The sequence below is a fragment of the Myxocyprinus asiaticus genome, chromosome 29 (genome assembly GCF_019703515.2).
Source record: "Myxocyprinus asiaticus isolate MX2 ecotype Aquarium Trade chromosome 29, UBuf_Myxa_2, whole genome shotgun sequence".
Classification (NCBI taxonomy): domain Eukaryota; kingdom Metazoa; phylum Chordata; class Actinopteri; order Cypriniformes; family Catostomidae; genus Myxocyprinus; species Myxocyprinus asiaticus.
In genome coordinates this window covers 35,135,807-35,151,625 of record NC_059372.1, presented here as the reverse complement: position 1 = coordinate 35,151,625, position 15,819 = coordinate 35,135,807, and the positions used below count along the sequence as shown (strand labels likewise).

At 37.5% G+C, this 15,819-nt stretch overlaps 1 protein-coding gene across 3 annotated transcripts in view; it reads left to right on the top strand.

Moving 5' to 3' along the window:
- Positions 1–15,819, top strand: part of LOC127419964 (protein NDRG3-like) — an 85,307-nt gene that overhangs the window by 29,045 nt on the left and 40,443 nt on the right. Inside the window, exon 3 of one of the 3 annotated variants that reach the window (XM_051661826.1) lies at positions 622–654. The exons of 1 other annotated variant lie outside the window; for it this stretch is intronic. In XM_051661826.1, coding sequence (XP_051517786.1) covers positions 622–654 — 33 coding nt within the window. Of the gene's footprint in view, positions 1–621; positions 655–13,411; positions 13,681–15,819 lie in introns of those variants that run through there. One more of the 3 variants, XM_051661828.1, reaches the window with a different exon arrangement.

Sequence of the window (15,819 nt, the reverse complement as noted above, 5' to 3'; positions counted from 1 at the left end):
AATTTTATGACTCGTTTCCACGTTTTCCACATCATGGTAATTGTAACACGTAAACACAAATGCATCCCGGACAGCAGCGAATGACCGCCTACTCGCCTAACATATAATCACTGAGCCAAAGCAAGGGTTTAAACTTGACCTATTAGCTGTGTGTTTAAAAAAAAAAAAAAGTAAAAGATAAGTCTGATTGAAAATTTGGGAAAGACCATACATGCGCTATATATGCATGGTATAGGTCTATATAAATTCACAAAATATCTTTGGTGTGCCAGATATCAACATGCAATGATCTTGTCAACACATATCCGAAGTGAAAACATCACAAATAAATGACTAAAACATCATGTTTGTGGTGAGGTTTAAAATTCATGTATATTTAAGAGCAACAATGGGAGCATTTGAGACCATGTGTTAATACCATGTGTAAATGGCAGTTTGGTTCGGCTGTCCACTTGTGATTGGATCACCGAGACTGATGGCAATACCAGGTGTAAACTGAGTCATTGGGTCTTGCATGATCTGCTGTCTTTATGTCACATACTTTAAAACCGGCACAGCTAACCCCTCTATCTTTCTCTCTTTCTTTCTTCCCCCTTTTTTTCTCCATCTGTGTCTCCACAGAATGGACAGAACTTCCAGGATTTTGATTGTCAGGTAAGTATCTCTTGTGGCCATTAAGCCTATATATCTATCTATATATATATATATATATATATATATATATATTTACTATAATGCTTAAAGCTCTCCGTTATTCACTTCATTCACAAACTGTCATTAGTTTACTGCACTACTGGTTTATTTCCCAGCACACACTGTAGTGGTGAAAGATGAGTGTGTGGATCAGTTCTTGACCTGTACTACACTGTTTGAGCTTCAAATTTCACAGATGTTTGTGTCTCTTTGTTTTTCTGTGAGTGTGTGGGAGGGTTTGTGGGTGGTAAGCTGAGCTGGAGTAGAGTACAAGTGTTATCTGCATTACCTCCTAAAATCAACTTAGCAAATCCAGAGAATATGAGCAGAGTTCATTCATTACAATCAGTTTATTATTATTTTAAGTCTCCTTACTTCATGTATTGTAATGTATGTATGTTTCGTTGCTCTTCTCTTTCTTGGTTCACCTGCTGTATTTCACCAGAATGATGCGCTTCAATGTAACAGAGTGCTTGTAGTCACTTCAAAAGTGCATAACTGTAAGATTATTGTGCGCAACATCTAGTTCATGACATCCAACTTTTTTGCATATTTTTTATTCTGCAACAGTTTATTAAAGGGATAGTTCATCTAAAAATTTAAATTCAGTCATTATTTACTCACCCCTGTGTTTTTATAACCGTATATGACTTTCTTTTTCTTAACACAAAGGGAGAAATTGTGAAAACAATGTTGTGCTCTGTGATGTCATACAATAACAGTTTATGGTGACTACCAGTTCAAGCTTCAAAAGAACGCAGATGGATAATTCAGAAGTCTAATAAATTATTCCATGAGACTCATGATTGTTAAAGCATACAGCAATGTTTGGTGCAAAAACAAAAAGAAATTGTTGTGAAATTAGTGAAATTGTCGACCAACCGTTGATCTCCTGTGCGCGTTCATGATAGGGCACGAGAACAACAGTTCACACAGCCCTCTCGCGATACAAATACTGTCCACATCATCTCACAAATAATATTTAATATATAATTTTTTGTTAAATGCTGTGAATTTGTACATAATCAATGCTTTAAATAATGAGTGATATCATGCACAACTTCGTAAAGTTTACCACACTGATAGAAACTACAGTACATGCAAATGCACCGCACATTTTCAGCACGCTTAAGCATTCCAAAAAGTTGCATCTCTCAATTCATCATTTGTTTATTTATTATATGTATAATATTTTGCCACATGTAAATAAAAAATGTCACTGTTTCTAACTGTGGAGTCTAAATTCTTATTGTTAAATTGACAGTGACATTTTTAATTGCTGTTAATAGTGAAATCGTATAATCATGATATCCCAATTAGGGATGCACTGATACAAAATTTGTGTACCGATATGATATCTGATTATTTAAAGCAACATCTGCCAATATCGATCGTTTGGTGGTTCTGTTTTTCTTTTTTTTTTTTAATACCACCTTGTTTCAAATCACTAATAATTGCTAGGGCTGTCGATTTAACATGTTAATTCATAATTATATATGTATAATTTTATATATTTATATCTAAAAAAAAAGATATATATATATATATATATATATATAATTTTTTTTTTTTTTTTTTTTTAATTTTGCAATTAATCATGTCCCCAGACCGTAATAAGGAATATTCCTTCCATATAAACAATTCAAGCATGGAGTACCACCTGTTTTCTCCAGGGGGCAGTAAGCGAAACTCGCTGTATAGGCAATGTGCAGCTCAAACATACAGAGAACAAACCACACTTATCGAAAGCAGACAACACAAGATAAGAAAACGTTCTTGCGTACAAACACATCTTGATGGAGTGCAAATCCTGAAGGCAGGGATCTCAAGATGTGTTTTTCTAAGTTTCAAACTTCGTTTAACTTGACACAGAGACCTAAAAACGGTATGTTTATGATGCAACGCAACCGAGACGCTCAAAGCGTCCGCCTGATGCAGGTGTACATTGACGCATCCTTAAACATGCCTTTATAATAAATCTCGGACTGATGGACGAATACAATTGCAAAATAGATTGCTGTGAACTGTAGGCCAATGATAGGCTTATGTTCAATAATTTGGAAATAAACAATATATTGCATTCTAATGCCACTTTTTGTATTGTCTTTTTCAATGCTTAACTTGTCTGCCTAAATAATGTAATGCATTTTAATTATCTGTATTATAAATTTTTTAATATAACTTTCGAATTATTTCATCATTATACAGGTGCATCTCAATAAATTAGAATGTCGTGGAAAAGTTCATTTATTTCAGTAATTCAACTCAAATTGTGAAACTCGTGTATTAAATAAATTCAATGCACACAGACTGAAGTAGTTTAAGTCTTTGGTTCTTTTAATTGTGATGATTTTGGCTCACATTTAACAAAAACCCACCAATTCACTATCTCAAAAAATTAGAATACAAAATTAGAAATTAGAATGTATATTGAATTATTGTTATTTGAGGGGCTTTCTCAGCAAATATTTATGTATGCGAGTAATTTGATTAATCGGTATGCCATGTAATTAATTTTATAAAAAACTGTAATCGATTGACAACCCTAATAATTACACAACTTAGAAATGTATTTAAATAATAACGTCTATGTCTCTACATGTCTTCCATGTTTCAGAGCAAGTGGTCTTTTATTAACAAAACACTGAAGTAAAAAGCACATTATTAACTCACATTAACATTTTTAACTCTCATTAATTGAATTCTGAATAGCCTCTTGTTAGGTTCACATTAAAATGGTAAGATTTTTTTAATTTTTTTAATTTTCTTTACTCACATAATCTGAATTCTGAATGATGAAGCTTGTCCCTGAAGCAGCTTTCACTTTAACAAACTTCTATTCCTTGCTGTGCCTAGCTTTAAGGTGAGTAATCAGATTAATTGTTAAAAGTTTTAATGGTAGTTCCACATCATAAAATTCTAGCAGTGCAAAGCTTACAAATTGCAACTCTGCTGTGATTGTCACCAAATTCAAAGTGATTCAACACAAGAGACCAAATGGTCCGACACATTACCTACCCCACTCCTGACAGGAAATAATCAGCCCTGTTTATCGACAGTTTAAAAAATAAATAAAAAACATTGGCCAATGACCGATAAATGCTTTCAGCAACCGATACCGATGTTTGGCCAATACTTTGGTGCTTCTCTTGATATTTTATCGATGTTTGTGTATCTTTTAATGCAGTGTTTCTCAACTGGTGGGGCGCGATCCAAAAGTAGGTTGTAGGTCTATTCGGACTGGGTTGCGGATAGCAGAGAAAAGCAATTTCATGGTCTCCCATTGAAAAATTTTCATAGGCCGCCCAAGTGAAATTTAGGGCTGCCGATGCAAATTTTATGATAATCTTGCATTCATCTGCGCTGCAATATTTTCGTGGTGCGATTAAAGCTTTCATGTAATGGAACCAGCTCATGCTAATAATCTGCTCTTCTCTCTAGCGTGAGGGCAATAACCGAAATTGCTTCGATATTGTGGCACGCAGACCTCAAAACTGATGTGACACATTTGAATTCTAGTGAGAATTTTCTAGTTGACCTCATTTTTATAACAACAGTGGCAGTTGTAGTTAAAATTTCTAAATGTGTTTCAGGTACTATTTGTATATAAATACAATAAAAATAATATAGCTGCAAGCAGCAATTACGGGGCCAAGCACCAGCATGGCAACTACAACCCAAAGAGCACATATGATATACAGGACAAGTCACCCCAGGACGTTTTCGAACCTAGGAATTTTCGGGTCCACAGTTAAGAGAACAAGCCACTGGAACAATCCACTTCACCATTGAGGCACAACTTTGTCAGTCACCAAAGGGCCATAACTTTTCAATAAAGATACAATTCTAAATTTGCTTCGATAAGCAACAACATGGAAACCAATGCACAACCCAGAGAGCACATATGACACACAGAGCGAACACACAACATTTCAATTCACTTATGGATGTATTCAAACCTATGCCTGTCCATTTGACAAGTCAATGCTCTATCCAGTGCACCCCAGAGCCACAACCTTAATGGTAACCAAAGGGACATATCAAGCGGAGAATGAATCACTGCCAAACACAACAGTCACCATGATCAAATTCGTGTTCATATAACTTTTCAACAGAAATCAAAATCAGAATTTGATGGTGGAAAACACCAGCAACCCAGTAAGCACAATAAAATATCACCAGAACTATAGACATTTCTACTGCAGGACTTGCAGCAGCAGGGATCAAACCCACAACCTTTGGAATTATAGTCAAGTGTTTAACACACTGAGCCACTAGGTTGCTGTGGCTTAGCAAAAGCAAAGAGTCTAGAGTTTAGAGTCAGCACCCAAGTGAAAGTTATCTTTTGAAATATAGGTGGGGCTGTCTCCAGACTGCTCAGATATCTTCAGGACATAATGTCAATGATGCATATCAAATTTATTCTAAATCTGCCAGTGCTTTTAAAAGATATGTCACTTTTTAATAAAAGTCACTTTGGCTGAGGAACAGTATGGTTGATATGATCAAATTTGGTATCGCTGAAATCCTCATGACCCACAGACTCCATAACCTAATGATTTTAGGACATACGGTTCAAAAGTTATGGCAAAAATAGCACTTTCACATCTTTTGACCCATAGGTGAATGGAGATATAGCTGAGATACATCCATTTTTACTTCAATATACCCAAAAATATTAATGTAAAAAAAATTAGCTGAAATATTGATTCTTGGTGTTAGAATATCGGAATCATGGATTAAAATATTGTGATACTCTGAAATACAGATTTGTTTTTGCTTCCCACCTCTATCAATGATCCTCACCACATTTAACTGCTCGTTTCAGTCTCACCCCATCACAGTTCACTGATGTGTTTATTCTCCTGCCGCAGGCTCTGTATGCGTGAGATGTGATCTGGTCTGTTCCAGACTGCAGCATGCAGCTGTTAACACTGCTTACCATCTTTCTATTATTCAGTGTCCAAACCCCATCAGATTGACATTTGAGTCCCAGCAGGTCTAAGGCAGTTGTAGTCCAGTTTCACCCAGGAAGAAGCGACTCCAATTACTCGCCCTTTAGCTCTTCTGCACGTCTGCATGTAAAATGCTCTCCAAATCACAAGCATAAATGATGATTTTGGTTGGATGTAACAATTTTGACTTTCCACAAGGTTTTGCAACTTTAGAAAGCTACCAAACTTTCTGGACATACAAAGTAACCATCTGCTAAATGTACTAGTGAGGATCATGCCAGCTTTCATGGGTTTAAATTTAGCCTCTTGTCTGCAGGTAGATAGTTTAATGGATCGCTGTCTCGGGTGAGAACTTCAACACACACACGCACCCCCAGAGAGAATACTTATTGTGTTCGTTAGTTAGTCATAAGAATGGAGTAGAGAGAAGGATGAGTAGGAGAGATGAGTAAATGGGGTGTTTAGGGTGACTGATCCACAGTATGTTTACATCCACATGTATTGTCTGTCTTCTGATTTGCATTTAAAAAAGTAAATTTTATTTTTTCCTCTACTGGGTTTCTACTAAAGCTGGTAACTATGCAACACTAGGACTTGAACTATTACACAATGTAACATCCCTGAACTCCTCCACAGTGGGAAAGAGGAAACTTTTCTTTAAGAGTACACTATTCTCACTTAGCTTGATTTAAATGTTTCCCTGAAGCTCCCAATGCTTGATGACATTACATGACATGACATCTTCTCCTAAGCTTTTATTGTTCCCTCAGCGTGGTAATATCATTAGGAGGAGCAGTTGCTATGGTAACTATGTAGATGTTGGCTGGTGGTTGAGTGTGTGTGGTGAATGGGTTTCTGTGGATGATGTAAGCTGATTCCTGTTGAGCTTCTCCTCAAGAGGGCAGCGTAAACACATATAACAGTCAAGCTGTTCTCAGAAACCCTGTTGAATTTTATTTTTGATCTTTGGTTCAGCTGTACTTTTATACTGTATGTTCTTCTGCATGTATTTAGGCTAAAATTACCGCAATATATATATATCTATTAGTTTAAGTGTAATGTGCAGCATTGGTTCTGTAGGGATATGGCAGTGGGTCAGATGGCGCTCAGGGGCAGAGGATGTGTTAGATGGGTGTCAAGCCCGCTCTACTGGATACGGACTGGCACAAGAGATGAGCATCAACTCTCATTACCATCACCTATAAAGTTTGCTCTCTCTGTCTCTCTTTCGCTCATATGCACAGACACTCACTGACATGCTTACAGGTTTAATCTCTAGTATAATTCGCAACGCTGGTCATTTTATATTTAAGCAAGGTGCGAAAAAGAGTACGTAGTGTAAATAAAGTCACAACTAAAGGGTGTTGTTAGGCACAGCCTCATGTGGCTTGTTGCTTTTAAAAATGTTACTACATAATAAAAAATTACAGATTTTTCATTCAAGTTATTTTAAGTAAATTCTTCCACTAGAAGATATAGTCCCTGTCATGTGCACAATAAAATAACATTATTTTATGGTTGTTGCACAGATGAAGTTGCTGTTTACAAACAAATACTCGGCTATGGCACTTCTGGGTTCTTTTAGCACCACAGAAAAAACTGCTTTCAATGGGCAAATCATTCAAATTGAGAAGAATGCTCAAAAAGTGCTGTTTGTTAAAAAAAAATAAAATAAAAAAAAATAACGTGTTTCTCAAAGTTTTAGTTTTTAGATTTTCAGGAATCTTTCAAGCTAATCAACCAATAATAAAGGTAATGTCATTGTAATGAAATAGAGGAAAACTCGAGTCTCTTCACCAGTCCAAGTGCTCCTCTCCCCTATACTGTTTGTTGTGAGGACAGAGGTGATGTAAATTCTGTTATGTGACACTACAATTTTTGCGTTAATGCCTTTTTTTTTCCTCTCGACAAAAAGTGTTTCCAAACTAATTATTTTTTTTCCTCCCCAGTTTGGAATACCCAATTCCCAATGCACTCTAAGTCCTCATGGTGGTGTAGTGACTCGCCTCAATTTGTGTGGCGGAGGACGAATCTCAGTTGCCTCCGTGTCTGAGACCTTCAATCCACGCATCTTATCATGTGGCTTGTTAAGCGCATTACTGCGGAGACATATCGCGTGTGGAGGCTTCACGCTGTTCTCTGCGGCATTAACACACAACTCACCACGCGCCCCACCGAGAGCGAGAACCACTAATCACAACCACAAGGAGGTTACCCCATGTGACTGTATCCTCCCTAGCAACTGGGCCAATTTGGTTGCTTAGGAGGCCTGGCTGGAGTCACTCAGCATGCCCTGGATTCGAACTTGTGACTCCAGTGGTGGTAGTCAACGTCTTTACTCACTGAGCTACCCAGACCCCCCCTCCAAACTAGATGTTAACAAAATTTGACACATGGACAACATGCATTATTATCATTCAGGGAGCACACGTGATACCAGTGGGTTAAAATTATGTTTTGATGCATTCCGCGATCCATAGGTAAATAGATAATTGTATGAATAAGTAGGTGTGCAGGTCTTTCTTATACGTGCTCAGTGAGTTTATATTTTTTATAAACTATAGTAATCCCTAAGTAATAAGACACTGTAATGCTTAGCAGAGTTTTAAAACCGCAGTGCTGCTCATCCATCACTAAAAGCTGCTGCTCTGAAGAACCCAGAAGTGCAGTTTTCCGCTGTGTGATGACACGGTCAATTCATCAGTGTTGTGTGTTCTAGTACAGTTAGATCAGCTTATCCAATCAGCTTCCAGAACAATCCATTTTATATTCATCTTTATGTACCAGAGTCTACCAAAAAGGAGTGAGGGAGATGAGGAAACAGAGGACTCTTTTAACATTTAAAGGAGCAATGTAAGAAAATGACTTAAAAGTATGCTTACCCTAATAAATCCCTTATTTGTGAAAAAAAATAGAAGCTGGTAATATAGGTATATGCTGATAGATGCTGCCCTCTGTGGATCATGAGTGGCATTGCATCATCTTGCAATCTACATCACTTCTTTTTTTTAGCTCAGATAGTCAGAGAAAAGGCTGACATTTTAATGTCTGAGATCAAAACACTTGTGCCTCTCTCATTTCTGACATCTTTTGCCAATTTGGAGCAACCTCAACTACTGCTGAGGCAGGATGCACCTGCTGCTTGATGTGGCTACACACAAGCACAGCATACACTTGCATACAGTTATACTTATCAAGGGTGTGTTCCAGAGCAGGGGTGTATGCGCGTGGGCCGGTGCACAGGGGTCTTTCTTCACACCCTGTAATCGTAGGGAAATCCTTGTTCCCCTCACCCACCTTGTCATCCATCATAAGCTCAGGTGCATCCTGGGACAGACTCTTAACCAGGAGAAGATTACGCAGTTTGAAATGTCAAGGGTTAACCCATTTTTCTGGGACCCCCTTTGTAGGAGTGTTACGCATATGTTCAGAGGCCATGACTGCTTAACTGTCAGTTCTTTAACATCATACACAAGTTTTATCCTTATGTTCTTGTGTGATCTTCACAGGCTTTGTGTTGTCTTTATGGTTCAAACAGTCAAACATGTGCAGCATCAGAGAACATGGTACGCTTTTTTAACAGGAGCATGGACTATTCAAGGAAGTTTACAAATGCATTCAATATATTTTAATTGTGACTGAATGGGGATTTATTTATTAATGGTTGAGGTAAAAAAAAAATTATCATGATTAATATTAACATGTTGTCAAATAATAAACAATATGGTATAGGGTCATAATGGATCATTAATACTGTCTTATTGTCAAGGGATAGTGCACCCATAGATGAGCATTCTGTCATTGTCCCAAACCCATATGACTTTCCACCATTCATTTTTACTGTATTGTTGAATTTTAATTTTTGGATGAACCATCCATTTAAGATGATCTTAAATGTAAATGTTTTTTTCTTCTTTGCGGATGCCGTTTTAGTGCAGAGAAGTGTTTCCCATATGCTGTTTTTATCTATTGAGTGTCAGTACCCATTTCTTTTTTATATATATATATATATATTATATTATATATATATAAAACTTTGTTATTTTAAAAGGAACACATTCTGATCTAATCTAGGTCGATTTTACATAGATGACTGTAGAGACCCTCTTACACCATGATGCTCTGAGCACTCCAGTGTCACTTTGGTGCTTGAAGAGCAGGTTAAAAATACCAATAGAATTAAGGATATTCATATTTTAGTCAATTATTGTGTTCATAAAATCTTTTTAAATCCTGGATCAGGCTTTTACATTGATGTTCACATTTGCAAACATCTCTATCTGTCTTCCTCACTCTCTCTTGTTTGATATTCAGCTGTCCTGTTGCCCTCACAGTGACTCAGCATTCCCTGTTTGCATTCATATCACAGTAGAGCACACACTGGAGCTCAGCAGTGCTGTAATTGATTTGAGTTGATCTGTTGGAGAACATTGCTATGTGACTGAGCAAAACTTTTGCTCACCCAAGTCTCGTGTGCTCTAGCCTTTCAATGTATACTCTTTACTGTGAGCTGGTACAAACGTGTTCGCCGCATATGCACTACGACTGCTTTGTTATGGTCTTTTAGCACAATTGATGCCAGACGCATAGACAGACTGTGCTGATGACAAAATCTGCATCACTCGGGCTGTGCACAAGACAGAGTGGCACACGGAAAACTGAAGTATACTTTGGCCTTTACTATACCAGGCAACAATGCTTAAAGGGGTCATGCCATGCTTTTTTTATTATTTTAATATGTTCCTCAAGGTTCACTTATAATATTAGTATAATAAATTTGCTAAAAAAAAAACAAAACAACATATATTTGTAAAGCATAACCATTTTCAACCCTCATTCTGACCCTCTGTCAGAAATGCTCAGTTTTGGTGATGCCTCTCCTTTAAAACTTGACTGAAAACGCCCACTGTTATGATTGGCTCTCTGCTCTTGACTGACCTGCTCTCTACTGCCATCTCACTGCTCGCCACTACTGGGTGGGCTACGGAAGTGATTAAAAGTAAAGTAGGCATTGATGTGTTGGGAGGCGATTAGATGCAAATGTCTACCACAGTGTGACATCACAATATAAAGGAAGTAGAGAACGAATCGTTTTGGCAGCTTGGTTTCAATAAATGCTCTTTTTGCAGTGAGGAGGGTTTTGAGTTTTTATAGTACAATGACCTCTTATATGTCAAAAGATCAAGGAAAATTTGACTCATGTCATGAACACTTTAAAATCTTAAAACAAAATGAAAAGTGTTCGTTTTGCTTTGATTCAATCCATTTGATGTTACTTGCAAGCAATTATTGAACAACAAAGAAAAGTAGGCAATTAGTAGCAGTTCACTTGAACTTCACGTCACAAACCAATTTTTTTTAATTTTATTATTATTTTAATTACTGAACTGTGCAATTCCACAAAAATGCCAACCATACCATGGAAAAATGGCGATTTCAATCTTGTTTCAATTCATCATGCAGCCTTGATGGGTATTATAATGTAATATATGTCTGAGAAGTCGAAGTCAGATTTCAAAGCGTTTTGGATGGTATCTCATGATGTAACTGCTGCTTTCACAACTGTCATGTCCGTAACGTAGAGGTGTCACGTCTGTAACGCCATTTTTTCCTCCCATTTATATGAAAACGACAATGAATAAAAAAATAAATATTACATGTTCTTTGGAGTGCCAACCCTTCTAAATTCTGTGGCTATTATTATTTCTGGATTGGGCATTTCAATTCACAGCATTTTTACAAAGTGTGCAGTCTCCCAAAATCTCATCCATTTTTGTCACATCCGTAACACAAGCTCATTTCCTGATATAAACTGGAAAAAAAAAATTGTATAGACAAACTTTTCTGATGTCTGTACTCTATCTGCAGGGGTCTATAATTATACATATAAATTGCTTGATATACTGGTAATGAGTAGAAGTTGACATTTTCACGGCAAATGTCACATCCATTACGTGGGAATTGCCCAACCCCAGATGCCCTTATTAAGACATACTCTAGTGTGGTTCCTTGTGTTTACAAAGTATCGGGCTGCTACCTTGTGCACTTCTTAGCAAGTAGTTGTTGCTGGATATGCCAGGGTTTGCAAGGTTCATGCATCCAAACTTTTTAACACGTTTTGTTTGCGGTACTCAAGAATTTATTTGTCTTGTTGGATTGCTGATTTCAGATTTACCCAAGTATTTTTCCCATTTAGTTTTTTTATATCATAGGGTTTTCATAGAATCCTTCATAAAAGAATTATAAGCCATGACCCAAACCAACCAGTTATGAAGTAAATCACATCATTATAAACTTTGACATGAATCAAAGAAGTATTTGAAAATAAAACAAAGATACAAGACTGTGTACTTCATGTCTTTCATGAGGGAATTGAATACAAAACCTTCAAGCATTGCAGGCGGAGTATTCAAAGTAAAAACAATGGAAAAATTTAACTATTTATTTGAAGTTATTGATTATTAATTTAGAAACAATATATTAAGTTTTTATTGCAAAATATTCAGAAGTACTTTATACAAATAAGTTGTTTGAGAGTGTATGGAGACTGACTTGATTAGGTCACTTGTGGTGTGTCATGGAAGTTAGCAGTCGCTGCTTAGCTTTGTTGGCTGAAATTCTCTGATTGGTGGATCTAATTCCTTCAGGATCATGGGTATTGTTATTAACCAGGAATTCCACTATTAAAAGCCATTTTTAGCAAGTTAAAATTAACACAGACTGATGGCATCAACAGAAGCAAATACCATTGATTTACAGCTTCAGAGCCCACGGTAAATCTGTCTATATAGGTTTATAATTTATCGTTAAAAATCAATTTCCCTACAGAAAAAAGGAATTTCATTTTTACTTCTTGAACCCGATTGTTGCGATGTAAAGTCAAAAGTATGGCTCTTTGCGACTACTGTAGGTTCCTTGGTGCACACTCAAGTTCAGAGGATGGCTTCCACACTAGTCAAAGAAAACCTTTGTCTCATTTAAAACATCCATATTAGTATTCTCCCAAATGTGTTGTGTGACCTCTGTGACTTTGCAGGCAGTTGTAGGGAGCCATATTGTGCCTAAATGTCATTGTAACCCATTGATGCAAGCATGAGATGGCTGGTAGTGTAACCTACAGCTAAAGCTCTGAGCCCTTTAACAAGCAGAACAAAACAAGAACAACATACTTTGCACATGATGAAATTTTAAAGACGGACAATCCCTGTTCTTCAGCACACTTCCCCCCTGTTGCAGCCAGGCTGCGCACTTCAGACAGGAAAACCTGATTGGGTTAAGCTCAGGATTTGCAGCTCTGTGCTGTGGGAGGCACTCACAGTTCCCTCAGCAGTACCCATAATCCTTTCTTTTTACATTTCTGGGACTTGAACCACAATAGTCGAGACATTTGGAGACGTTCCTGCATGTACTGTTGCACAAAATTGTTCATGCCTGTCACTATGGCAACAGATGCTTGGAATGTATAACACCAATGTTCAATTCACTGAGCTATTTGAATGAATTTAATCACCACCAGTAATTAGTAATCACCCTTATCAACTCGCACACACTGAAACGCACGCAGTCTCAACGGTAACCCCCCCCCCCACACACACACACGCGCACACCTGACCCTGTAAATCCAATTAGAACTGCTTGAATGCCTTCCATGTCTACCACTCCCCCTCTCTCTCTCTCTCTCTCTCTCTCTCCTAGTCATTATATGTTTGCTTTCCTTTGGATCCCCCTTATTCCCTCATTCTAGTGACGCTTACTGCTACTGAGGAAAATATGGTGTTTTATCTATCATTGGGTGTACGAATCAATGGGCTTCCCTGTTGTCTTGGTCTTTCCATCTCAGTCCATCTTTTTTTTTTTTCTTTTTATGTGACTGTCCCCTCCCTTACCTCCTAAGCTTCCACCGCCCCTCTCTCTGTGGAGAGTGAGAAGAGGGAACGGGAGAGCGTCTCTTTCTGTGTCTTTCTGTTTTCGTGGATGAAACATGACTGCAGTGCTGGACCTCAACCAGGTTTCCTGTGCGGTGATTGGCATGGTGAGCATTAGCGGCTCTATATTAGAGTGAGAGGAGGGAAGAAAGAGTGTGTTTTTGCATCTGAGCAGCCTGTTGCTTGTGCTGTGAAGCACCAGCAGGAACTTTTGGACACGTTCTTTCTCTCAATTCGACTTTGTATGTGTGAGAGAGAGTTTGAATATTTTTTATCATAGGTAGTAAGGTAGAAATATGTGCGTATCAGGCTGAAGATTGTTTACGTGTGTGCTCTGTCATGTGCTTTCATGTGCCACCAAGGGGAGGCTTTTGAATTTAGTTTGTGTGTGTGTGTGTGTGTGTGTGTGTGTGTGTGTGTGTGTGTGTGTGTGTGTGTGTGTGTGTGTGTGTGTGTGTGTGAGATAAAGAGATTACACTGGTGGCAGCATGCTGTCTGAATCCACTCTGTTGGGTGGAGCCTGGGATGTGTAATTCTGGTACTAAATGTGTTGATCTGCCATGTAGATTTTATATATATATATATATATATATATATATATATATATATTATATATATTATACTTAGTAGGTTGGATCACATCCAAAGATATGTAGATACCCTGTTGGTGAGCTGTGCCACAAAAATTGTATCTCAAAAAGAACCAGTATAGAGGATTCATTGCATTAGTCTGCTGGACACAAATCACTTCCTCCTCATATCACATTTCATTTTAAAAGGGGGTATTGATTTTATTTCAGGGACACTGTATTGTTTTTATAATTAGTTAGTGATGCTTTCCAAGTAGATGATAACCAGTATTGGATTTTGCTAATACAGATAACTAAGGTTGTGGAAAAGGCTGATAACTAGGGATGGGACGATATGGTTATCTCACAATTCGGTTCAATATACAATATGAGCTTCACGATTCGATATAATCTGTATTCTATATAATAACACCCTAAATGACAAAATAATACAGAAAATTGTTTATTTTCTGTAAAAATGTTTGAGCAATCAAAATAAAGTTCTTTAATACACAATATAAATGCTCAAAGTTTAAATAATACGTTTTTCTATAAGAAAAGATCACAAAAGGGGCCTGGGTAGCTCAGTGGTAAAATACGCTGGCTACCACCCCTGGAGTTCACTAGTTCGCTAGTTCGAATCCCAGGGTGTGCTGAGTGACTCCAGCCAGGTCTCCTAAGCAACCAAATTGGCCCGGTTGCTAGGGAGGGTAGAGTCACATGGGGTAACCTCCTCGTGGTCGCTATAATGTGTTTTGTTCTCAGTGGGGCACATGGTGAATTGAACGTGGTTGCCGCGGTGGATGGCGTGAAGCCTCCAGACACGCTATGTCTCCGTGGCAATGTGCTCAACAAGCCACGTGATAAGATGCGCGGGTTGACTGTCTTAGACGCGGAGGCAGCTGGGATTCGTCCTCCGCCACCCAGACTGAGGTGAATCACTATGCGCCCACAAGGACTTGGAGCGCATTGGGAATTGGGCATTCCAAATTGGGAGAAAAAGGGGAAAAATCCCCCCCAAAAAAAAGATCACAAAAAAAATCATTCAGGTTGATCAGGTGCAGAACGAGCAATAGAACTGAACAGAACCGGTCCTGCAAAAAGTATGTGAAAGTGTATATTTTATTTTTTAATAATTTATTATAATCACATTTTAACTTTGTAAAAATAAAACAATTCTACATTCTATGAATTAATATTATATCATGAATGGTATATATAATAATGATATGAGCTCTCACTGTTTGAAATAATGTGTACAATTTACAAGTAATTACGTTGAGTTTACATTCATTTGTATAAGAAATGCTAAAAAGGTACTGTCACTTTAAGAGTTTAACGTGCATCTCACAGTTTTCCTGTTCAGCGAACATCAACAAGAATCGATATGGTTCGTCATTTTCTTTTTTTGGTTCGCAGTATATCCAAATTCGATATCATCCCATCCCTACTGATAACAGATTAACCGGCTGATAGTTTTTAAAAACTATTTATTGATTGCTTTAATTAAATTCCCTTACTTAAATTAGGCTTCAAGAGCCCAAATTAAATGAAATCCTGATGCTCTTTATTATGCAACCAAAATCCCAATAAGAAGATTTGCTGCATAAAGGCCCTAGCCCATCACAGAGAAGTCCTGTTTTTCGCTCCAAGCCAAAAAACTAGTTCGAAACAGCT